Raw genomic sequence first — 26,775 nt, 5'->3', positions numbered from 1 at the left:
GAAAAATGATTAATCTGGTCTTTGCCTGTAGGTATATGTCTATCTACCATAAAATAAACTTTTGTGGACACCCAATGATTTGCTGGAATAGGCAGGAGTATTTGTGTGTATTGAAAAAGGTTAAGAGTTTGCAGTTAGTTGCAAGAAAAAGTTTGTGAACCTTTGCAATTAGCTTTTTTTTGCATTAATAACTCAAAAAATGTGGTCTAATCTTCATCTAAGTCAAATAATAGAGAAATACAATCTGCCTAAATTAATAACACTCAAATAATTGTACTACTTCTCTTTACTACTGAGTACATTATTTAAACAATCACAGTCTAGGTTCAAAAAAGTATGTGAACCTCTGGGGTAATGTCGTCTGCAAAAGCTCTATGGAGTCAGGTGTTCCAATTAATGAATGGTGAAGGAGGTGAAAAAGAAACCAAGGGTAACAGCAAAAGACTTGCAGAAGTCTCTAGAACTTACTAAAGTCTCTGTTCATGTGTCCACTATAAGAAAAACACTGAACAGGAATGGTGTTCATGGAAGGATAGCATGACGGAAACCCACTGCTCTTCATTAAACATATTGCTGCACATCTCAAGTTTGCAAAATACCACCTGGATGTTCCACAACGTTTTTGGGACAATGTTCTGTGGACAGGTGAGACAAAAGGTGCTTTTTGCAGAAATGCACACTGCTATGTTTGGAGGAAAAAGAGCACTGTACACCAACACCACAATCTCATCCCAGCTGTGAGGCATGGTGGAAGGAACATCATGGTTTGGGGCTGCTCTGCTGCCTCGGGGCCTGGACAGCTTGCAATTGTTGAGGGAACAGTTAATATTGTATCGAGACATTTTACGAGAGAATGTCAGGGTAGCGGTCCATCACCTTAAGCTTAATAGAAGTTGGATGATGCAACAAAACTGATCCTGAAGCACGAGTAAATCAACAACAGAATAGTTTAAAATTCATGTTTTGGAATGATCAAGTCAGAGTCTAGACTTTAACTCAATTGAGATACTGTGGCATGACCTGAAGAGTGCTGTTCATGCAAGGTATCACAGAAATATTGATGAACTTTGTATGGAGGAATGATTTAAAGTTCCTCTTCGCTGTTGTGCAAGTCTGATCAGTAGCTATAGAAGACTTTTGAAAGGATGTTCTACCAGTTATTAAATACAAAGGTTGACATAAACAATGTGTTCAATAATGACATGAAAGTACAATTGTTTGTGTGTTACTGGTTTAGGCAGATTATGTTTGTCTATTAACATGACTTGGATGAAGATTGGACCACATTTTATGAGTAATTAATGCAGAAAACCAGATAATGGCAAAAAGTTCACATACTTTTTCTTGCAACTATATGTTGAAATACTAATGTAACCCGTAATTTATGATTAGAGGTTTGCTTAAATGTTGTCACTTGGGGCGACTGTTTTGAAAAATAACTTTTAAAAAATACATTTTTTTAAAAAAATCTAATGTCATGTTCCTTAGAAGCATAGCTTTGTAACTGCAGAGAAATAGACTGGATTAATTCTGCTTGTGTCTTATCGTTTTTATTTCTCTTATACTTTTTTTTGTGCATAGGATCCTCAGATGAGGATTTTGCAGTGGCATTGTATCACTTCAACCATTCAATGGTTACCTCTGACCTTCCATCACCAATTCTGCAGGTGAGTCCACAGTGCTTTGCTGACTGTCCTTGAATTCTGTTAACATTGACAATATTCTTATATGTGTGCCTTCATCGCTTATGATTGTTCCTGTAGTGAAATGTTACTTTGAATGAAAACATATGATATTTAGTTTCATTTTTTAACATCTGTGAAATAGTCTTTTGTGAGTAACATAGACTGATGTGAGAAATAAAAGAAATTGTGGCTTTTGTTCATAGCGGTTGGCCTGTGTCAGAGTGAATGGATGAGTAAGTGGAATGCAATGAACAGCTGAGTTGTTCTTACAGTTGTGTTTTCTGTGATCTTGCATGGTGTAATGTCTGTACTACTTGGTAATTTCTCTTGTTCTGTGGCCAGCCTTTTTCATATTTGCTGATAATTCTGCCAGTGTTTTAACATCTGCAATCCTATTAAATAGCTCCTTCAAATTAATTATTTAGTTGTCTCCAGCATCCAAGGATGCTCTTTGGCAGAGGAATCAAAGCTAGTGTGCTAAAAGTTTCAAATAGACATTACAATACTTTGGAAAGGTCTTGGTACTTTAACTCCACTGCTTTCCACAGATATTTCTGATGTCTCTGTTAACAAGATGTTTGTTTGGGTCCTCAAAATAATCGTCTCTTTTTTTTTGTAACTTTTTTATCTTCAGCTGTTGGTGTAAACTGTGAAGATCTTTAGTTTTTGGTGTTTGACCTGAATGAAAATTATCTTACCAACTTTATTAGCAGAATTCTGAAATGCATGTCTTGTAGCTGTATATTTTAGTGAAGAGAGAAACAGATTTTGTTGTTTCCTTTTCATGATGCCTGTTCTATGGCAGTGATGTATACATCCTTTGATTACACTCAATTTGATTGCTATTCTTTTTCTTCCTGATCCTTTTAACAATTATTACAATTCTTTTGCTTATTATTTCTGTTTACCTTTTATTCTTTTTACTACGTGTGTGTGTGGGGGGGGAGGAATTTCAGCAATTCCTTCTTATAACATGGTGTAGTATCTGTTAATATTTCGATCATTCTCACAACTATATTTTCTCCCTATGTTTTTCTGTATATTTCAGATGAGTGGACAGGGTGGGGACAGTCCATGTTCTTCAGTGATGATTAAATACACATAGATGTATATATTGGTGTTTCGTACGGCACTTCAATAAAAATAAATTAAATTCCTACACGTCCCTTTGGGAGCAGATTTTTTAAAGTACTAAATTCTGTGTATGTAGTATGATGCAGATCCAAAATCTGGTATAGTGTTGTGTTACGGATTATCCTGTTGTGCTAATCATATTCAACATCACAATAGTAATTCTGTATTGTTTTACCCAGAACACACTACTGCAGCAGCTGGGGATCGCACCTTTTTCAGAGGGTCCATGGCCTTTATATGTCCACTCGCAGAGCCTCTCTGTACTTTCACGCTTGTTACTAATCTGGCAGCACAAAGCTAAGTCACAGGGTGATCCAGATGTCCCAGAGTGCATTAAAATCTGGGAAAGGTAAGAAATTCTTAACTAAAAGTAATTGAAAAGATGTTGCCAGTCTATTTCTATATTTTGTTTTATTTCTTTTCTATGTTGAATATGGAATTGAAGCAAATAGGATTATTTGTATTGCTGATTTATTTGATGAAAAATGGTCATTATTATTGAACAGACTTTAAATGAGTGATAGTCCATTGACAGAGGAATCATAGACAGGGTTGATTAAATGCCTTATTGTTTTCTTTGTGCAGTTTTGGAATACTTACCATTCATAATGGGGGAAAAAGAAGTTATATCCTGTGACATTTCATTGCATTCTTTAAAATGAATACTTATCTCTTTCTCACTGCAGGTTTATTGGGACACTGAAGCAGAATATATTCCAGGGAGTATTACCAACTGACTCCGAAGACCTAAATGTTGAACATCTTCAACTTCTTCTGCTAATTTTCCATAACTTCTCAGAGAGTGGCCGGCGCATGGTGCTCACGATGTGCGCACAAGTGATTGTTGAAGTGGCGTCGAAGTCAGAGACTCAGCTTCGATGTGTGCCACTGTCACTTGCTAGGTTGCTGCTGGTTTTTGAATATGTCCTTCAGCAGTATTCAAAAGTGCCAATGTACCTATTTGAACAGGTATGGACCAATTCAGCAATGGTTGAAAATCTGTGTTGTGAATAAACCTATAAAAATGTAACTACGACGTGGTCCTCGAATTGGTGGAGTGAGGCACCATTGAAGCTGTTAGCGCATGGAGCCAATAAGGGAGCACTTTCTGAATGAATGCCATGTGCATGTAAGCACAAGGTCATATCTCCTCTCAAGCTCTTTACAGGCAGCACAGGGAGCTGAACCCAGATCATTGGCGCTGTAATGCATTACCTGAACCGCTATGCTACCATGTTGTTCTGATGCCTGTCTGGCTTTGCTGGCTGGGAAACCATCTAATTCATCTGAGCAGAAGTGCACATGGAACATTATATTCAGTATTTAGTCAATTAAGCAAAAGCATATTTGTAAGCTTTCTTTAACCTTTTAACAATCATTAATTGCAATTCATGTTGCAACAGTAATTCCATAAGTGTCGTTAAAGGAAACATCTGCCAATGCTGTAATGAAAACCAATTGGAAATACTTGCATTCCTGTCAGTTCTTGGTGGATGTTAGTTAAATTCAGAGTCAATTGGTTCCCCCTTTACCACTCCAGAACAAAAATATGCCAAAGCATGAAATTTAAAAGCCTCATGAAAGTGAATAGAAGATCTAAAATCTACATGTAACTTTATCTACGTTGCTGAAAACACACATTGCTAACTAGTACTTAGCCACTCAGGATGTCCTACATCTGTTCGTTCTGGCTATAAATGCTCAAAGGTGTTTCTCAGCTGTCCAGACTCTACAGGCACACCTTTGCCTTTCATTGTCCAGTTACTTGTCTTTTTCTGTAGTACTAGCTTGATTCCTTTCCTGAATTGGTGGAAAAACTGATTAAACCCTTTTTGTTTGAACAGTTGAACGAAGATTTTCATTCTTTCAACCATGTATTTCCATAGTTTATCTTGATTTAATCCTCATTCTCCAAGCCTGATTTTGTTTTGCTTCTGTTTCAGTATTTTGATGAATTTCTGTTTTTCTTCCATCTATCTTGCCAATATTTATATATTGAGTTTCTTTATTTGCAGTTTGTCTTCCCTGTTTAGCCCCTTTATGATATTCATCAGCCACAGCTTTTTATTTCAGCATAATCTCTTGTCAATTCTGATCTAAACCTGCAGTTTTGTTTGCCTATTATGGTCTAATTTGGATAATCTGTTTCCTTGGTTAAATAAGAGAGAGTTGATTTGTTTGTTCCTTTTTTTTAAAGCGGCATAAATGATATAGAGGCATAAATGTGAGGTAAGAATGTTAATGGGACAGCAAATATTAGAAGCAGCTTGTGGCTAAGATTGAGATTTTGTATTATAGGTTCAGTACAATCTACTAACTCCACCAGCATGCACTGCTGGCACCAGTGCCAGTGGTACCCAGGAATCTGGCCGGCGTCATATACCATTTTATCATGGATTTAAAGAGGTTGAAGAAAACTGGGCAAAACACAGTGGGACAGGTATGACAAAGACAGTAAATACAGGGGGTCAGGTTAAACTTAACGTATTGGTTATGCTGTGTAGGAAAAAAATGAATTGGTCATTAATCTGAATCTTATGAAGCGACAAGTTAGTAACAATAACCTCACAACTACTGGATTGTCATAAATATTTATTCTGTTGTACTCATGCAGTCTTGCCTACATACAAATCCTGACCTGCAAGAACTCAAGTGACTCAAATGTCTTCTGAGAGGCCTGAACCCTGGCCTGTTAAAGAAAAAGATTAAAACTGGGCATCAAGCTAGGCATTGAATTCAGACATACCAAAGACATCTTTAGTACAGTCAGTCGTACAAAATCCTTGCAGACATTCTTGTATCTGGTGTCTAAATTGTGAGAACTATCTGCTAACAGGTTAAGTAACCGCTTGTATACTTGCAGAATCTTACTTTATGGGTGATAAACCAAACTCTTCCATCACAATCCTCGGTACATCTTGCATTGTCAGGACAAAACCACCAGAGGGGGAGATACATTAATATGTATATGGATAGAGGAAGGATTAACCCTGAGAGTAATGAATATTTACTCCAGATCATAGTATCCACTTAAGCATGGGCAGCGAAACATGTTCATCTGGAAGTGTTGTATGGGTGATACATTTGTGCTTTATCCCAAGCTTCCCACCATCAAAATCCTATTTAAATCACTCTGCATGATATCAGTAAATAGTTGTGAGCACTAGCTACAGCAGAGACAATAGGACCAGGCAACCTCCTGGTAGTAGTACAGAAGACTTGCATTCAAACTAACCCACTAGTCCTAGTGTAGTTGTAACAGTGGGATCTATCCAGAAAATTAAGCAACTATGCCTTGTTCACAAATAATCTGGACGATTACCAAGCCAGCTTAATTTTGCCCTTTCACTTCAATCAGCAGCAAGTGATTGTGTACTCAGTAGTGCTGACACATGGGACCTTTTATCCAAAAAGCAGCTCACTGTTGTCCATTTTCAATTTTGCTAGGACCACTCAACCCCAGACCATTGTAGTCTTGTTGCAAAGCCAGAAGTGAAGTGAGAGTGACTGCTCTGGTATTAAGGCATCATTTGATTGATTGTGGCTGCAAGGAGCCTTGGTAAAACTGAATTCAAGGCATCAGTATTCCAGTGGTTGTTGGACCTCACTGCAGGAGTTTCTCAGGACAGTTTTCTCAGCCTCACCGCCATCAATAACCTTCCTCCCATAACCACTCACAAGAGAAGACGTTTGTTGATGATTGCCCAAAGTTCAAAATCTTTTGCACCTTTTTAGCTAATAATCCAGTCTATACTGCATGTAGCAAGACCAAGGCCATGTGAAAGGTATAGATATGAAAGCGCTTATACAGGGAGTGACTGGTGTTCAGAATTAGTAAAATGGCCGAGTTTTGAAGCCTTTGATGGACTAGGCCAGTAAATATCAGAGGGTTGTCAAGTTTGTTCTTGTGTTACTAATATCTATAACTAGTCTTAATTCAGTCCTGTACATCGTTGCCTTAAGAGTTATTGCTTTGATTAGATTTTATTTCTGATGTCTTACTGTTCCTGTTCCAGAGTCTGCGCCTTTACCTAAATTCTACAGCGTTCTTTCTCATGAGACTTCTGGTGATGACAGCAACAAGCTAGATGAGACGGTGAGAGTCATGGAGTAGGATCTGACAGAATTATAAAATTATATACTATATTTGATGATAATGGTAATGGCAATAATACAAGTTGGATATATAGTGCACAAAACACTAATGCCTTTTGATTGATAGTGAACCTTTTTTAAAGGTTTGTACAATGTTTATTGATGTATTTTTTCGCTCTTATTTCTCCACTTATTCCACAGGTCTTTGATGTTCTCTTCAGTGCTGCTTTAAAGTATGATGACCTATACGCATCACTGATCTTGTTACTGTCAGCTGGCTCACAGTTTGATGCTCTCAAGCGTGAAGAGCACAAGAATGCAACACCTGTGGTAATTTAAAGGGGCATATGTTGCTTACAGACTCTTGGGAGAGTGGGAGAGGCAGTTTGACATTTTCTGTTTATACTCGATTGTCTGAGAATGCTGTTCATTTTATTCTCTCCCTCACTTGCACTTTGCCTGTTCAAATACTACTTTCTCAAATCATGTTTTTAAAAAAACAATTTTTGAAAGCAGTCTGTTACCACAGATGTTTTTGGTTGGATGGTCTGAGTCCATGTAAAACTTTTCTACTGACTTAAATTTAGATTTCTGGTTACTATGGAACATTTGTTTATTTCAGTTACATGTTCTGCTGCATGTTTCTTCAGTCATTAGAGTTCAATTGGATCAGTGGTTTGTAGTTTAAGTGTCTACAGATACTTCATTTCACTACACCTAGCAAAATTTCGATCTTAATTTTGGATAAATCTTATTATTAAAAAAATCAAGTAATTTTAATGTTGTATAGATACTTAGATTTTACTACTTTTTGTATATAAAAATTGATGTAGATGCGTACAAAATGGATTTTTAAAAAATGATTAATTGTCATTTATTTGTTTCATACACACCATGTTCCTAAAAGCTAAGTTAACTGACAAGCTCTGCTATTTTATTGACCCCTATATAATTTATTGACAAATATGGGTTTATTTAATGAGGGTTGCAGTGGATTCCGAATTAACCAGTTATTTTTTGGGTTACTTATGTTTTGTGCAGTAAGTCTTTACCAGTTTATTTGTTTTAGCTTTGTTCCCTTGTTGACTTTGTGTTCTAGGAGGCATGCTCTGTTCAGTATTACTTCTTGATTTTGTGGAGGATCCTGGGAATCATGCCGCCATCAAAAGCCTATGTTAATCAAGTGGCAATGAGTACAACAGAGCTGAATGAATGCGACATCCTGCATACGCTTCGATGGTCATCACGCCTTTGTATCAGTACATATGCAACCTGGATCAAGGTAAAGGCATGTGCAACCCCTAGTGGCATGTAGGTGCAAAGGTGCTGAGTTAATATATCAAAAAGACTCTATTTGAATGAGATTTGAATGCTATTTGAAATTCTATTTGAATGCTAGGAAACTGGATGTGTTGAAGAGGAAAATGTTTGGCTGGAAGAAAGACCAGACTCCTAGTTCACATTATTGCAAAATCTACAAAAATTGCTTCTGTTTTATTTCACACTTTCGTCCTTTTGTTCTTAAGGCCTTCTTTCATGCAAGGTTCACTATATCCGTGCCAGAATTGCTTCACATCTGATTTGAGGCAAAGAACTAGCAGTGGCCGGAACATAAGGTTGCAGAATTCGTCCTTGTCTAATGAAACAGGCATTTTTCAAGGAAGTTCCAAGATAGTGGCTGAGAATTAATTTAGAAATGAAGGATATGTATTCACTTACGGATTGTGCACTGTTCCCTTAACTTTCACCTCTGTGGACTAGGCACCAAACATTTTTCTGTGAGGTACTGGGACCTGTTCTGGGATAGAATCTGCCATTAAGCATTGTATCAGTTAATGTTTTTGAGCTGTTAAACTATCTAAATATTATAGCGGGTGGAGAATTACCGTGGTAGAAGTGAAGAGTAATGCTTTTTTTAAGAAGAAATGGTAGCTGATCAGTGACCAGCTTAGTACCTTGAGTTCACAAATGTATGCTTTTGTTTTACTTAAGGATCACCTTGTGCGACAGGGCATGAAGCCAGACCATGCTGATTCACTGGTAGAACTGGCCAATACCAAATGCAGTTCTGTGAAGTATGATGTAGAACTTGCAGAGGAGTATGTTGCCAGGCAGGTAAGAAGAAACTATGCCTGTATGCTCTCTGTCTGAATGTGTTACTTGTTTCGGTATATCAGGTTGTGTTAACTGCATTGTGGCCTTAATCATTGAATAGTTGCTATGTCATTGCCATAATATTTTACAAAGATATGTTTTGGGGTAGAACATGGATCAAGATGAACACAACAGCTCATCGCAGAAGTGAAGAACTTCCCATTGATACTGCTTATTTTAGTACAATGTCTCTTCTGACCGGTACACTGGATGGTTGGGCTGCTCCTTTCGGCAGCTGGGGCCCCTTTAACATCGTATCATGGCTTGCTGTCAAAGAAAAGCAAGTTCAAGGAGCCGAAATTTCTGTAGAATTTTCCGATCAACCTTTAAGTAGTTGCTAAAGGATGTATCATTTAAAAAATTGTGACTGTGAATTGGATGCTTTTCTCAGAACTCCTAATGTGCAATAGTTCTATCTATTCACTTCCTTTGAATATTTTTTGTGATGCTGTTCTCTCTTTTATAGACACTCATTTAGCATCTATATGTTTGATATTAATACTATTTTCCTTTCAAAAGCTTTAAAAGGAGTTTCTTTTTTTTTAAATTTAGGTATCGTCCTGTTGTGGAATAGATGCAACTACTATTCTGCCACTAAGTCGTCTCCCTAACATGCAGACCATCTATACACTTGATGCAGTCATATCAAAGGTCCAGGTTTCTTTGGATGAGTACTTTTCCAAAGTGGCTGCAGAAAATGAATCACACAAGACCTCTGAGATCACAAAGAATTTGCTTCCTGCAACTCTTCAGCTTATTAGCATGTATGCTACCTTTGCCAGGTACGAAACAGAATACTTGTGCATTTTTTAACATTAAAATTCCTGAATGAAATGCTGATTGTTGCCAAATTTAGCTGCTCTGTTTTGGCATCAAGCATTTCATCGCACCAAAATATACACGATAATTTTCTTTTTTAAAAAAAAAGCACTTCAAAGGTCGAATTTTAATGTCAGAGAAATATGCAATATACATCCTGAAATGCCCTTTCTTTGCAAACATCCATGAAAACAGAAGAAGTGCCCCGAAGAATAACCGACAGTTAAACATGAGAACCCCTCCCCCAGCTCCCCCCTCCTGCGAGTAAATAGCAGCGAGCAACAATCCCCCTCCCACCGGCCAAAAAAAAGCGCACCCACTACCAAGCATAAGCGTGAGCTAGGCGATAGCAAAGACACGGACCTTGCAGTTACCCCAAAGACTGTCGCATTTCATCCAGCATTCGACAAACCACAGGTTCTCTCTCTCTCCCTAATAAGGGAGATGTCCCCCATTTTCTCAGCTAACTACTGTATTTCTCCGATAGTTCCATGTCATATGAAAGGTTCCAACACTGTACAACAACTCAACCACAAACTTAGAAATGCTTAATTGCTTGTGTCAGTTTTTTTTCGCTTCTTTTCAATTATTATTTAGTGGCAACTGTGACCAGTTTGTTAAGCCATCAATGTTCTTGTGTTAGGCTCTATTTTAAAACTTTTCTAATTTTTCACCAAGAATGTTCACACATTGCTGAAAAGAAACATCTTTAAATCCCAACTTTCTAGATCAGATTGTTGAGCTGAAAGGATGTATTTATTCAACTGACTGACAACATTTAATCTGTTGTGAAGAATAAATAACTCCTTAAGATGTGCAGGTGTGATTTGATTGTTAATGTTGAATTCTTGATTATCTGTACATTTCAACTAGTTATGTTATAAATCGATTGCTTGGTGATTGCTGTTAGGTCATATCTACTGAGGAGCCTCTGTGAAGAGGGCTCAACTGAGAGCCCAACTGACGAGAAGCTGCGAGGTTATGCAGCAGCATTGGCGATTGGATCTGCCCGTTGCAAGACTAACTCTGTTGGTAAGGACAGAATATTATTTTCCATTGCCACCAACAAGATGGCAGAATAAGTCATTGGTTTTGTTCTTTATAAAATAAAATTTCCAAGCTCTTTCCCTTCGATCAGGTTGCCAGTATTCTTCCACCCATTTACCCTCATGACACTTCAGTGTTTGAACCTGGGTTCGGGCATAGGCAGACTGATTTAATCAAATCTGGCCCAACTGTGCCATTATGTTAACGCTTTCAGATCCTTCCACAAAGGCTACAGAAGTTGTTCACATACAAGGGTCCTGTTTGTTTTTTTTCTCTCTCTACTCTCTTGTTTTACCTGACAATCTTGATGCTGGTTGCAGTTCGAAATTGGGACTTCTTTTGTGTGACAATGCCACTCTGATAAATTAACTGGAAGTATTGGTGATTGCATTAGTTTATGTGAAGAAAACAAAATTTATCACTGCCCTAAAGTTTTTTTTTAATGAGCGTCAGTCATATCCTCCTAAGGTTTCTATATGCCTTAAAACTGCAAGGTAATGTAGGAAATGATTTCAACTCCAGCTTATTATGGATGGAGATGAAGGAATAAGTTATGGTCATGATGCTCAGTTTACTTTAAATTATGACTGGTGTCTCAAGGAAGGCTGGTGTACTGCTGATCTAGAATTTCTGTCTGTCTGAAGTATGATACTGAAAAGTGAAATAATTCCTGTTGGCTTTACAGCTCAATTGGTAATACAGAACCTACCATCGGCTGTTCAGACACTGTGTGAAACATGGAACAATGTTCACACCAATGAGTTTCCCAACATCGGATCATGGGTAGGTGATATGTTATGCACATTTGACAGTAGAAGAATTTAGGACACTAGTGGGACTTAGGTTGTTCTGCTACGACTGTTCTAAACTTTGGCTTTAGCTACACTTTCATGCTTTACCCCCAAGACCATGATACCCTTGCCGTCTGAGAAGCTACCTCATCCCTCTGAATTATTCAGTGCTTAGATAAGTTAAACTTCATTAATAAGTTGTGAAGAAGAATCATGAAGAATCAAAAGTGCAATTGGAAGTGGAGTTGTTGTTATTGAAAGAGGATATTATGTAGTAAGTAAGTTGTGTTTAAATGTATGAATGGATGCTATAAATAGAATAAAATGCATCTGGAGTGAGGAAGCTGTTAACGTTAAATAGATTCGAGAGAAATTTTTCTAAAGGGATGCACAATCAAGAGTTATTAATGGAAGGAGAAACCTTGGCTGCATTGAATAAAACAGTTTAAATAAAGAGAACATTGATATATCAGGAATTCTGTTCTTTTGATTTAATTTAGACCTATTGAGCTGAGTATTCTGTAATTTTGATACAAGTCCATTCATTTCTTCATTGTCAAATTTCAGTGTCATTATTATCAAGATAGGCTCTCTAAGGGTTCTTACACTATATAGCACAGCAATTTCTCCCAGTGTTTGATAAAATTATTATATTTATGTTATGATTAATTTAATATTATGCAGGTGTTTAAAGGAATCTTGATTTCTTTTTGCCATCTTGTGTTCTTCCTAGCGGAATGCGTTCGCAAATGACATCATTCCTGCAGAGAGCTACATTAGTGCCATCCAGGCTGCACATCTTGGCACGTTGTCAAATCAGAGTCTGCCACTGGCTGCCTGCCTAAAGCATATTCTACTGTCATTGGTCAGACTCACTGGTGACCTTATAGTGTAAGTTGATTGTTGATTTTGAGATTACCCTGCAGCGTGACTTAAAAGGTTCCAATGTTAATAATCTCTTGTATTTCATGTTGTCCGTACAACCCTGAAGGCCATTTAGCCTGTTGTGTCAATTACACATCTTGAGCATTTCCCTCACACATTTTTTTGTGCCCTGGTCTCTCTCCACCATGAATTTTATGAGGATAATTATAATAAATTAACTTGTCTACCTTTAGGATGAGAAGGGGAATCACAAGTGGTTACAGAGAGAACCTCATATTCACAAGGAGACCATGCAAGCTGCACATAGAGCACCTCAGATCAAGATTGATTATGAGTTGTTGAAGCTGTGTGTCAGCAGCACTAACCGCTACATAACTCTTGTGGTAGTTTTCACCTTATGACTGGGGAGTTGACCAGTTTATCAGTCCTCTACCTTTGATTGCAGTGCATGTTTCCAGAATTTAAAAAAATATATATATTTTACCATTAGATCTTATAAACATGTAGCTGAGAGAGCTTCAGCCATTTTTGTTGCTTGATGCAGTAATTTCTGTACGTGGCATCCAGTATAAAACTAAAGTTGCGTTTAGAGTTTTCAAAGGATGTGGTATTAATTCTTCAGCACCTACTGTTGTCAGCTGCCTGGGCATGTCATTATGTGGCTCAGTGTCAATTTTAATTGAATACAATTTGCTGACATTTTGCTATATTAAGGCCTCTATGAATGGAACTGTTGGTTGCACATCATATATAATTGTTTCCCTTCCTCAAACTATGTATTCCTTAGTAGACAAGATATTCTGCAGATGCTGGAAATCTTGAGCAACACTCACAAAATATTGGACACAGAAGAGTGTAGTACCATGAAATTGGAGAATTCAATGTTCATGCCATCAGGTTGGAGGCCACCCAGGTGGGATATGAGATGTTGCTCTTCCACCTTGCACTTGGCTTCATTGTGGCAGCAGAGGATGCCATGGACAGACATGTTAATGTGAGAATGGGAAGTCGAATTTAAATGGGTGGCTACCTTTGGCAGCGGACAGAGCAAAGGTGCTCGAAAAAGTCTAACACTGACATATCTGTTCATGACCTTTTTTACTGCCAGATGAGGCCAAACACAGGTTGGAAGAGCAACACCTGGATAGCCTCCAACCTGATATTGTTAAGATCAATATCCCTTATTTGTGGTAACCACTCCCCTCTGATTCCCTTTCCCCTGTTTTTGTGCCCCCCCCCCATTCCGCTGGCCCTCTTGCTCATTCTCCTCCACTGCTCTCATGACCTGCCCATCCCCTCCCTTGGTTCCCCACCTCCTTCCCTTTATTCCACTGTTCTCTTCTATCAGATCCCTTCTTCTTCAGCCCTTTACCTCTTCTACCTATCACTTCTCAGCTTCTCAGATCATTGCCCCACCCCTCCCTCACCCACCTACCTTCTCCCTCACCTGGTCTCACCTATCACCTGCTAGCCTGTACTCTTTTTCCCACTTCCCACCACATTCTGATTTCTGCTCCACTCCTTTCCGGTATTGATGAAGGACCTTGGCCCAAAATGTTGACTGTTTATTTCCCTCCATAAATGCTGCCTGACCTACTGAGTTCCTCCAGCATCTTCTTTATGTCGGTCTACATGTTCCAGTTTGAATTTGACCTCTGTTCCATTTCTCATGCTGTTAATTTGTCTTTCTTTGTCCATTTATTTACCTTTCTCTCTTGTACTGTTCCCATTAAACTCTCTATTCAATATATTTATCAGAAATCTTCAGTCCTAATTTTTTTTTTCCAGGTGGTGTCCTGGTGAAGTGGATCCACCACAAGTTATTCATACATTGTTGCCATTGCTTTTGGAGACGAGCACAGAAAGTGTGTCAGAAATCAGCTCTACTTCACTGGAACGGATCCTGGGACCTGCAGAATCTGATGAGTTTCTTGCACGTGTCTACGAGCGACTCATCACCAGCTGCTATAATATAATTGCTCTCCACTCCGATCCCAACAGGTAGGTAAAGTTTCAAATTAGCTTGCCAAAAATTCTTTGGGATTTTACAAAATATTATCATGTGAATGGATAGATGGAGCACAAGTTGTCACCCAGCAACAAAATCGGTGTGTAATCGATATGACTGGTATAGCATCTGATTGCAACCAACTTTTGTAATGCTAAACCTTACATAAAGTATAAATAGACTGCTTTAACCTTAAAATCATATGTTCAAGAGAGCAATGGTAACTGGCCTAAAAGATTACCGCCCAGTGGCTCTGATTTCAACAATTATGAAGTGCTTTTAGCAGCTAGTAATGGATCATATACAGTGCCTTGAAAAAGTATTCAGCACCCACAGCTATTTTCACATTTTACTCTCTCATTTGTCTAAATTTAAAATATATGGAAGCAGGATTTTTTGAGAAAAATCTACAAAGCATTGTGAGTCATGTCAAATCAAAAGAAAAATTCTAAAACCTGTCAACAATTCACTATAAATTAAAAACCAAAATTGAGGCAGAAAAAGTATGCATCCCATTTTGTAATTACTATGCTAACTTTCCTCAGGTGCAATATATTACCATACTATCTCACCCAGTTTGCTGATGTAGAAAATTGGAGATCACATGTTTTCAATGAATTTATAAGAATAACTATCCCCCCTCTCTGTAAGGTCTAATAGTATGATAGATTTTCAACAGACCAAACCAAAATGAAGACAAAAGAGCATTCAAGGCAAGTCAGGGAAACGGTAATAGAGAAGCACAAATCTGGAGAAAGGTACAAGACCATCTCAAAGGCACTGAATATACCTTGGAGCTCAAAGAAAAAAATATGAAACCATAGCCACACTGCTGAAGTCAGGCTGCCCCTCTAAACTTAGTCACTGGAGAAGAGTGGCACTTGTAAGGGAGGCGACTGTGACACCAACAGTCACTCTGAGTGAGCTGCAGAAGTCTGTGGCTGCAACTGGAGATGAAGTTCATGGCTCCACAATCTCTAAGGCCTAGCGCAAAAAGGGTATGTATGGATGAGCGGCAAGGAAGTAACCATGGTTTATGAAAAAAACATATCCTTGCTTGTAAAGACTTTGCAAAGTGCTGGTTAGAAGATACTGTAAAGATGTGGAAGAAGGTCTTGTGGTTGGATGAGACTAAAGTAGAACTTTTTGTCCTCAACACAAAGCATTCCACGTGGCACAAATCTAATACTGCACATCAGTCAGGTAACATCATTCCTACCGTAAAGTATGATGGAGGTAGAATCGTGCTATGATGTTCTGAAGAATGGTCTTGGCCCGAAGCATCGACTGTTTATTCATTTCCATAGATGCCTGATCTTCTAAATTCCTCGAGCATTTTGTACGTGTGTCAGGTTATGGAGATGCTTTTAAGCAGCAGGGACTGGATATCTGGTCAGTAATGATGGGAAGATGAATGCTGCTAACCACAGAGAGATCCTGAATAAAAATCTGCTAGCATCTGCCAGAAAGCTTAAACTGGGTTGTATGTCGTCTTTTAGTAGGACAACGACCCAAAGCACACTGCCAGAGCAACAGTGGAGGATCTTCAAATATAGAATATTGATGTCCTTGAGTGGCCCAGACATTAACCCAATGGAACATCTCTGGAAAGACCTCAAGATTACTGTCCACAGCCACTCTCCAACTAACCTAGCACAGCTTGACAAGTTTGCAAGGAGGATGGGCAAATCACGCTGCATTACATCATGCAAAGCTAATAGAGACTTATCCAAAAAGACTACTCACTGTAATAACTGCGGGTGGTGGTTCAACTAAGTACTGAGCAAAGGGGGATGAATAGTTCTGAATTGCTGACATTTCAGTTTTTGAGTTTGTAGTTTTTCATGTTTCCAGATTTTTGGTGGGGTGGGGGTGGTTCTACTGTGGAAAAGAAGGAGCATGTGATTCACAAGTAAAAATTCTCAGTTAAAATTATCAAAATCTATGGTTTATATTACTCGTTCATGGTGAAGAAAGGCTGAATGCTTTTACAAGCCACTGGAAAATGCCATCTTCCAGCTGCATTGCATCCTTACTTGTTGGCCTACCCCTCAAGTTGGTGCAACTGATACCACAGCCTCGGCCCTCCAGTCTATCCTGTCCCACCTGGAAAATGATGCCTCATATGCCAGGATGCTGTTCATTGACTTCAAGTCAGCATTTAGCACAATCATCCTCAGAGATGGGTGGGTAAACTATCCTCGTTGGAATTCAACACTCCTCTCTGTAATGGGATCTTGGACATTTTGACAGAAGTATCCCATTCAGTCCAAGTCTTAAGTTCCATCACGCTGAGCACTAGTGCCCCCAGGGCTGTGTGCTCAGCCCGCTGCTGACTCACAACTGCACTGCCAGATTCAGCTCAAACTGCATTATCAAGTTTGCTGATAATACTACAATGGTTGGCCTCATCAGCAACAATGATGAGTAGGCATAGAGAGAGGAGGTTGAGAGGCTTCTCAACCGGTGAGATAACAAAAGCCTTTGTCTCAATGTAGACAAGACAAAAGAGATGATTGTGGACTTCACAAAGGCATAGTTCGACCACCTTCCATCGCACATCAATGGCTCTGCTATGGAGCGAGTGAAGAGCACAAAGTTCCTTGGTGTACACATGACGGACAATTTAATCTGGACCCTCAACACTTCTTCACTAGTCAAGAAGGCACGCTAGTGACTACAGTTTCTGAGGAGATTGAGACATGCAAATCTCCTTGCCCACATTCTGGCAACTTTCTGCAGGCACACCATTATCCTGTCTGGCTGCATCGTTGTGTGGTACAGAGGCTGCAAGGCATCGGACTGCAAGACCCTACAGAGGATGGTTAAAACCGCTGAGAGGATCATCAGGGTCCTCCTTCCCTCTATTTGTGATATCTACCGGGAGTATTGCAGACGAAAGGCCCAAAGCATCCCACAATCATTCCACACAATCCATCCCACAGTCTCTTTGACCCACTACTGTCAGGGAGGAGGGACAGACACATCAGGACTACAACTGCCAGACAGTGTAACAGCTTCTTCCCTCACACTGTGAGACTAATGAATATCCTGCCACCACCGAAGTGTCGTCACTACATCAGCATGGTGTTTACTGTATTCTGTACTGTTTACATGTGCTGAATGCAATTTGCACTATATTTTAACTTATTTATGGTAACATTTTAGTTTATGTGCTCTGGAGGAACATTGTTTCGTTTGCTTGTATATGTATAGTCAGGTAATAATAAACTTGATCTGAACTTGACCTTGCCGTATAAAATTCTATTACATTTAATTTGTTGACATTGTTAGAATACATTTTCTTCACTACTAAAACAGTAAATTAGATCATTTGGAATGTCAGATGGGCTCAAATGTCATCTCTACTTGCCGAGTCAGAAGACTGCAGATTGAACTGCATTATAGGATTAAATACATAATCTAACTTTATACTAAATTTTCTTGCTGAGGAGCCTCAGCTATTTTTGTTATAAAATAACTGTTGTAACTGCTCATTATTAAACATCACATCATTTGTGGAAGAGCAGGGAGTTTTCCTAACGTCCAAGCCACAGTTAGTGGCTTAATAAATCCACACCACTGAAAAATTGACTGTCAATCCATTGTCTTAATTGTTTTATTGTACTAATTAAACACAAAAGTACAAGATTAAGAAATTGCATATGAAGCTGAGTCATCCCGGGATGTGAAATACAAGTTCTTTGTTCTTTCCTTGCAAACTTTAGCATTATCAAAGTGTTGACTCAGATTTTAAAATTGCTTGGGACTGGACACTTCAAAATGGCTTGGGTAGAACTGACTTTTCTGTCTTCTCTTGTTCCCAGACTTAAGAATTATAAATATTGTTAACCATCATTTAAGCCCTGAATCCATGGAACTACAGTAAATGGGTTGTCGTCCAGCTTACAATTCCGTTACAATGTACAAGTCAGGTTTTAGATAGTACAGCGTGTTAGAAACACTGATTCCATCTAATCTGGTGTTGTAATCAGTATAGCCTCCATTTTATCTAGTGCTGCCAGCGTATTATATTTTGAATACATAGGGAAAAGGATTTGAGCTGTATGGAGTGCAGCTTATTTCCTTTGCTTGGGTTGTGCACTCCATCATCCTCAAATGATAAGATTTACTGTTTAGATTAAAGTATTCGTCTTAACAAAAGTATGAATATATGAATACATGTTTGGAACCTTCATGTGCTGTGCATTCCATGAATGTGAAAAATAAATTTTCCCACTGGGTGATAATTCAATGCATCAGGATTACTAAGAATTTTGCATTTTTGTTGGTAAGGTTTTTGAATTTTTTTCCAAACTGAGCTTAAAGGAGCACAGGTCTCTGTGTTAATGCTTTACCTTTCGATCCTAACAGTGGTCTAGATGAGACTATTTTGGAGGAGTGCTTGCAATACCTGGAAAAGCAGCTGGAGAGCAGTCAGGCACGCAAAGCCATGGAGGAGTTCTTCTCTGAACGGTAGGAGGAAGATCTTGGGAACTGCAAGATGAATTTAAATGATGCCACTGGGAAAGGGAAGAATTTTGGTTTTGGTTGAAAATTTTATGTCAGTTGAAATTTTATGTTATTTGATTCTTTCAAATTCCTATCTGTCTACCTACCTACTGACCGACCACATGCAACAGACCCTTTCGAGCCTTGCTGCCCAACAACACCCCGATTTAACCCTAGCCTAATCATAGGACAATTTACAATGAGCAATTAACCTACCAACCGGTACACTTTAGACTATGGGAGGAAACCGGTGCACCCAGATGAAACCCAAGCGGTCATGGGGAGAATGTACAAACTCATTACAGATGGTGGTGGGAATCGAACCTGGGTCGCCGGTTGTGCTAACCACTATGCTATCAGGCCACCCCAATGAATAATCAATGAATCCTAGTCAATTCATAAACTGACATTTTCATTGGGTGTGATCCAGGATCCATAGAAATACAGCAACCCTGGGGTCCATTAATGTTTTTTTAAAAAATGTTTTATTGGGTCTTGGTATTCAAGAGTTTGAGAACCCTTTAGAAATATCCTATCCTATACCTGTTGAATTGGTTTAGTAGTCATCTGTTTTTCTATCTTTCTTGCAGTGGGGAACTGGTGCAGATCATGATGGCTACAGCCAATGAGAGCCTGTCAGCAAAATTCTGTAATAGAGTGTTGAAGTTTTTCACAAAGCTCTTCCAGCTTGGTAAGTATTGAATTTCGCGGAGGTTAATGCATATTTCTAGTCTGAAAATAATGATGAGGGAATGGTTGGACACACCTAATTGTTTTTGGACCCTTTGAATTCCTTTAACAGCTAATTTAGGTTATACATGGTTTCAGAATCAGGTTTATTATCACTGACACGTACCATTAAATATATTGTTTTGTTGAAGTACAGTGCAATACATTAAAAAAATATATAAATTACAGTGAAAAAATAGTGTGGAAAAAATTAGCAAAGTAGTGTTCATGGGCTGTTCAGAAATCTAATGAACAATGAAAGATGCTGTTCCCAAAAATGTTGTGTTTGCAAATTTTGGCTCCTGGACCTTCTCTCTGATGGTAGTAAATAGTTGTGGTGAGGAAAGGGCATGTCCCGGGTGGTGAGGGTCCTTAATGATGGAAGCCACATTCTTGAGGCACCGCCTTTTGAAGATGTAGTTCAATTTAGAACTTTGTTGGTAAACCAAGACTGAAAAGACAAACTGAGCATTTTTAATGGCAATTCAACAAAATATACATCTATCAATATTCAGATATGGAATAAATGTGAAGAACTCCTTTGCAATGTTTTTGCCTCCTGAATTTTAACAATGTTTGATTTTTTTTGCCATTGTGGGCTATGGAAGTTTACATGGAATTTTACACTGCTGTATGTGGTGGAATTCTGTTCTTACTGATCAACATTTACTTTACAAATTCAGTTTCTTCATTTTATATTTATTAAAATATTCAGACTTAATATTACTAGTATTTGAATGTACGTGTCAGAATTTGGACTTAACAGAATTCAAGGATGCTTTACGTCAGATTTGTTGGAGTAATTCATCAGATTGACAACACTGATATGTAAAACCTTATCTTTGTCCATAGCTGGTTTTACAATTGATGCTTTTAACAACGTATGGATTTGTGTGCTTTCTTTGTTCTTTCTGCCATTTAAAATGTGGCAATGGCAATAAAATTATTCATGCCTATAACAAAATGGGAAATTTGCCATTGAGATTCTGTTCCTTAGGAAACAATGATTTTGAAACTGAGCAGCGTTGTCTTTGGGCTAATCTAGAAAACAAGGAAGATTACATTATTATGTTGATTGTCCAAATTAAGCTGTCTGTGAACATTTTTCTTCAATCTACTTTCAAGAATGTTGCACTGGAGTGGTTAGTTAGCTTCATAATCAGTTAAAGGAACATTGATAAAAGTGGATGACATTTCTGAGGAGATTTGGAAGTAGTTCACAAGATGATTCATTGACCTTTTCCAGCGGAGAAGAGCCCAAACCCAAGTCTTCTACGTTTGTGTGGCTCATTTGCACAACTGGCCTGTGTCGAACCCAGCCGATTGCAAGCCTGGCTAACAAGAATGACACATGCGCCCCCTAAGGACTCTGACCAGTTGGAGGTGGTACAAGAAAACAGACAACTTTTGCAGATTTTGACTGCATGTATCGTTCGAGAAAACAGGTACCTTGAAACAGAGTCCTGGGAAAGATTCAACAACAAACACTGTGCTAAGCTTGCTTTTTATTCTGTGGAGAAGGTGTAGTAAGGATGTGGGCTGAAAGCATCCATGCAGTCACTCACTGTAGAGGGTAAACTGATGCCCAATTACAGAAAATGGAAAATATTTTTATTGCTAATAGATTGTGCTTTTCCACATTGCTTTTTAATTAATTTCCTGCCCACCGCAGCTGCTTGGGAAATACCTTGTCCTCTGTGGTAAATTTTCTCAGACCTTAAACCATTGTGCTTATTTCTCATCTAAAGTTTTAATTTGTAGTGCTTGATTCTCTGCGTATCTCAAGCTGTTACCTCAGACTAAAATTAATGATACTTTTTTGAGTCTGGCTTTATTCAGACTCCAGGCAGTCAAATCTTTGGCAGAATTGAGGCTGTGTATTTCTTTTTCTGTTAAAATTAATCTCTGTCCATTCTGCATGACAAAACCATTCAATTGCTTTGGCATCTCTGGGGTCAACACACCTAGAAGGGGTCTTAAGATTTGCAGCATCTCAAACATCAGCATTTGCATCCTCTGCCACAGAAATCCCCAGCCTTCATGTTATCACAGTGCTTTTCCAAGCCACCAGTACATCAATATTTTTGCCATGTATATAAATACCCCAACAATATTATTTGGCATGATGTTCCTTAAACAAATTCTAATCTTTGGATTTTTGCCTCCTTTGTAAACCTATCATAATTTGATAAAACATTTCCTCTGTTTGGATTCTTCACTTTGCAACATTTATTCTAGCTCTGTGAAGGAGGCCAGAATCCAGAAATTGGAAGTGCGTATAAGGAACATCAGGCTATATGAATTGTAGTGATATTCATTGGCAAGCAGAAAGATTTGATTTACTAGTGGTTTGGAAACCAGTGCAAGTTGAAGACTAGAAATTTGTGCAAATAAGTTGCAAATAGATGTTTTATCCCCCTTCATCTATATTATTCTGACCAAATCCTTAACCTATTCTTTACCAATTCTCCAGCCACTGTTCCCTCTTGGGAAGGTGATGGCAACTGGGAACAGGGATGCCCTAGCCACACAATCAAAGAGCGAGGGGAGCTTATATCTACCTTAATCTCTGCCTCTGGTTCCTCTTGGTCTCTGCCCACACCACCTAATGACTTCACAGGTTGGGGCTATCATTGGCAAAATTAATATGTTAATTGCCAGATAGAATTTTTTAAAAATAGGACTGTGACAGTGATGTTTGGAGGTCAGAAAGATCTTTCTGACTGATGTAATTTGTGGGATGTATACTGTGCATCAATGTTTAATGTAATAAAGAACTGCAATCACAAGTAAGATTATAAAGTTTACTGGTTTGCAGTAATATCTATCTGCACTATTTGGCAAACAGCTTTTCTGTGAAGTGACTGTGGGACTTACTTTCTGACATCAGTACTGTAAATTGTTCCTACAAAGAACATTTCAACACAGCTATACCTTTTTGTGTAAGTTCTTTCAAGCAACAACCTAATTAGTCGTACCTGCTGGCTGTCTCCTCCTTGGCCTTCATTTTTTTTCTTTGTTAAGTACAGGGACTCTCCGGGTTATGGAAGATCTGACTTTAACAGAAAAGCAACTTTGCACACATTCTCCCATACATTTTTAACAGATTTTTATAGATGGGAAAGTTAGCTTTAGAAAAGCAATGATCTTCAGGAGTTTTGGAATATGTGTAGCAGCTAATTAATTCAAAAGACAAATCTTTAAAAAAATACGACAGCCCTACAGTAATCAAAGAAACACCAATGTCTGTTAAGAACACAGTGGCCAGTTTACAGGGAAGGACAAATAAATGTTCTTGATAGTCGATCCTCATTGAAAAATCAGTTTATAGACAGTTCTCAGGAACAGAACCTTTGCGTAAGCTGCGCGGATAGTGAGGTCAGCTGAGAAAATCATCGAGGTCTCTCTTCCCGCCATTACAGACATTTACACTACACGCTGCATCCGCAAAGCAAGCAGCATTATGAAGGACCCCACGCACCCCTCATACAAACTATTCTCCCTCCTGCCATCTGGGAAAAGGCACCGAAGCATTCGGACTCTCTCGACCAGACTATGTAACAGTTTCTTTCCCCCAAGCCATCAGACTGCTCAATACCCAGAGTCTGGACTGACACCAACTTACTGCCCTCTACTGTGCCTATTGCCTTGTTTATTATTTATTGTAATGCCTGCACTGTTTTGTACACTTTACGTAGTCCTGAGTATGTCTGTAGTCTAGTTTAGCTTTTTTTGTGTTGTTTTACATAGTTTCGTGTAGTTTTTGTATTGTTTCATGTAGCAACATGGTCCTGAAGAACGTTGTCTCGTTTTTATTGTGTTTCGACCAGTTATGGTCGAGATGACAATAAGAAGTGACTTGACTTGAAATGCCTGATTTTTTTAAAATGAAATATTATCACTGATTAATATTACGTGGTTAACTTGATGCTAATGTGTTCTTATCCTCTCTTCAGCCAAGTTGGAGAAGGTGTTTGTACAGTATTACTCAACACGCTTATTCCCATGGCAACAGAAATGTTGTCCAACGGTGATGGAACGGGATTCCCAGAGCTGATGGTTGTTATGGCAACATTGGCCAGTGCTGGGCAGGGAGGAGGACACCTGCAGCTTCACCGAGCAGCTGTGGATTGGTTAGAAAAATGGTGAGTACATTAACATAATTTGGTGGGTGATTATAGTTCGAGTCCAGAGAAAAGGACTTGTGTTTATTTAGTTCACATGAAGGAAAATTGATTGTAATTTTAATAAAAGAGATTTTGAACATGACCTGAATAGGTAATCTATGAAGTTGTATCTAGAAATGTGTAGAAATTAGATGGTTTGAGATTATTTATACTGTTTTTCACATTCAATTTTGATGACAAAATGTCATTATCTTTTTCAGTAAGAAATATCTGTCCCAGAAGAACGTTCTTGAGAAGGTGGGAGCAAATGTAACCCAGGGGAAGGTGAGTTAGTTTCTGGGCGTAACTGTGGTGAACTTTTAAAAATCATCATGTTTACAAGAGGTTGCTTTTTAAGCCACTTCTCTTCCTCTGAAATTTCCCCTTATGATGGTATGTGGGATGGGGCTTGTATCAAGGTGCAGACTGGGCTTCATTGTTGCTTAACAAATCCTTTTGACTCTGGGTTTAACCTTTCTGTCATTCAGCACGTAGGTATGCTTGACTGCTCCTGCCATATCATGACTTATCTCGCGGATGTCATGAACGCCCTGAGACAGAGTAGTGGGCAGGGTTCAACACATGTACTAGTGGATGGTGAAGAAAGAGCAATAGAGGTTGATTCTGATTGGGTTGAAGATCTGGCTGTGGAAGAAGAGGACTCGCAAGCAGAAGACTCGGTGAGTGGTTTGGCAAACAAGCAGGTGAATAGTAAAATAGTGAATCAATATTCTTCTGTAAAGTGACAATGTATAGCTTTATCACAGAAATGACTGGTGGGGTATTCTTTGTCTTTAGGATGAAGATTCCTTGTGTAACAAGCTCTGCACGTTCACAATTACGCAGAAGGAATTCATGAATCAGCACTGGTGAGAACATTGGCTTTCCATTAAATTGGATCACAAGAGAGCTTTGATTATTGCATTTAGTTTGCAGATTATTCATAGAGTTATAGAGCACATAAACAGGCCCTTCAGCCCAATTTATCTACGTTAATCCCATTTTCCTTAAGTTTTCTGTCCAAAAGTCTTTTAAACATTGTGTCTATCCTCACCAACTACCTCATCCGGCCGCTTGTTTAAATGTTGATGAACGATTGTTCCTGTTCCTGTTGTTGTGGTACAAGAAGTGGGGCAGAAAACTTGAGTATAATGTTAGGAACAGTATAGTGAGTATTGACACTGTTCTCTTCAGCAAAGATCAAGAGTCCAGAAGGTTGCATTGCCAGCCCAATGCCAAGGTTTGGGACATGTCCTGGAGAAGAATTTGGAATGAGGAGAAGATTGAGCATTGTACTGATTGCTTAAGTGAGAAGCTATACACTAAATTAATAAAGAGAAACCTCAAAGATAATAGAAACACAGAAAACCTACAGCACAATACAGGCCCTTCGCCCACAAAGCTGTGTCGGAACATGTCTTTGTTTTAGAAATTACCTAGAGTTACCCATAGCCCTCTACTTTTCTAAGCTCCATGTACCTATCCAGGAGTCTCTTAAAAGATCCTATCGTATTCGCCTCCACCACCATTGCTGGCAGCCCATTCCATGCACTCACCACTCTCTGCGTTTATAAAAAAAAAACTTATTCCTGACATCTCCTCTGTACCTACTTCCAAGCACCTTAGAACTATGCCCTCTCATGCTAGCCATTTCAGAGCTGGGAAAAAGCCTCTGAATGTCCACACGATCAACGCCTCTCATCATCTTGTACATCTCTATCAGGTCACCACCTCTCATCCTCTTGCTCCAAGGAGAAAAGGCCAAGTTCACTCAACCTATTCTCATAAGGCATACTCCCCAATCCAGGCAACATCATTGTAAATCTCCTCTGCACTCTTTCTATAGTTTCCACATCCTTCCTGTAGTGAGGCGACCAGAACTGAGCACAGTACTCCAAGTGGGGTCTGACCAGGGTCCTATATAGCTGCAGCAATACCTCTCGGCTCTTAAACTCAACCCCACAATTGATGAAGGTCAATGCACCATATGCTTTCTTAACCATAGAGTCAACCTGCACAGCAGTTTTGAGTGTCCTATGGACTTGGACCCCAAGATCCTTCTGATCCTCCATACTGCCAAGAGTCTTATCATTAATGCTGTATTCTGCCATCATATTTGACCTACCAAAATAAACCACCTCACACTTATCTGGGTTGAACTCCATTTGCCACTTCTCAGCCCAGTTTTGCATCCTATCGATGTCCTACTGTAACCTCTGACAGCCCTCCACACTATTCACAACACCCCCAATCTTTGTATCATCAGCAAATTTATTTATAAAAATCACAAAGAGTAGGGGTCCCAGAACAGATCCCTGAGGCACACCACTGGTGACTGATCTCCATGCAGAATATGACCTGTTTCCAACCACTCTTTGCCTTCTGTGAGCAAGCCAGTTCTGGATCCACAAAGCAATGCCCCCTTGGATCCCATGCCTCTTTACTTTCTCAATAAGCCTTGCATCGGGTACCTTGTCAAATGCCTTGCTGAAATCCATATACACTACAATCTCTGTGTGGCTTAAAGGTTGAAGTGGATTTTTTTTCATGGAGTACTGGCACCACTATTGGGACTTCAAAGAATCGAGATAAAGCTGGAGAGAAAAGTATTAAATTCTGGATGTTAAAAAGAGACCAATACAGGAAGGAATGCAAAGTAGAAATTTTGAAGTAAGAAGTAAGTCATCAAGTGTGAATAGAGGTTACTAAAATAATAAAAGGACAAAAGTAATAACTCTGTTACCAGCTAA

The 26,775-nt window shown here is 38.9% G+C and overlaps 1 protein-coding gene across 5 annotated transcripts in view; it reads left to right on the top strand.

Moving 5' to 3' along the window:
• The window catches only part of ubr4 (ubiquitin protein ligase E3 component n-recognin 4), a 203,341-nt gene that overhangs the window by 43,031 nt on the left and 133,535 nt on the right, over positions 1-26,775 (top strand). For all 5 annotated transcript variants that reach the window (XM_073031943.1, XM_073031941.1, XM_073031942.1 and 2 more), the window contains exons 17-36: positions 1,582-1,667; positions 2,999-3,168; positions 3,506-3,788; positions 5,118-5,259; positions 6,836-6,915; positions 7,116-7,244; positions 8,014-8,196; positions 8,907-9,029; positions 9,621-9,850; positions 10,798-10,919; positions 11,620-11,717; positions 12,459-12,616; positions 14,399-14,611; positions 18,993-19,094; positions 19,721-19,821; positions 21,106-21,304; positions 23,816-24,004; positions 24,247-24,310; positions 24,514-24,705; positions 24,824-24,894. In XM_073031943.1, coding sequence (XP_072888044.1) covers positions 1,582-1,667; positions 2,999-3,168; positions 3,506-3,788; positions 5,118-5,259; positions 6,836-6,915; positions 7,116-7,244; positions 8,014-8,196; positions 8,907-9,029; positions 9,621-9,850; positions 10,798-10,919; positions 11,620-11,717; positions 12,459-12,616; positions 14,399-14,611; positions 18,993-19,094; positions 19,721-19,821; positions 21,106-21,304; positions 23,816-24,004; positions 24,247-24,310; positions 24,514-24,705; positions 24,824-24,894 — 2,935 coding nt within the window. The remainder of the gene's footprint in view (positions 1-1,581; positions 1,668-2,998; positions 3,169-3,505; positions 3,789-5,117; positions 5,260-6,835; positions 6,916-7,115; positions 7,245-8,013; positions 8,197-8,906; positions 9,030-9,620; positions 9,851-10,797; positions 10,920-11,619; positions 11,718-12,458; positions 12,617-14,398; positions 14,612-18,992; positions 19,095-19,720; positions 19,822-21,105; positions 21,305-23,815; positions 24,005-24,246; positions 24,311-24,513; positions 24,706-24,823; positions 24,895-26,775) is intronic.

Source organism: Hemitrygon akajei, chromosome 29 (genome assembly GCF_048418815.1).
Source record: "Hemitrygon akajei chromosome 29, sHemAka1.3, whole genome shotgun sequence".
NCBI classification, from domain to species: Eukaryota; Metazoa; Chordata; class Chondrichthyes; order Myliobatiformes; family Dasyatidae; genus Hemitrygon; species Hemitrygon akajei.
This window is presented reverse-complemented; position numbering and strand designations above follow the sequence as displayed.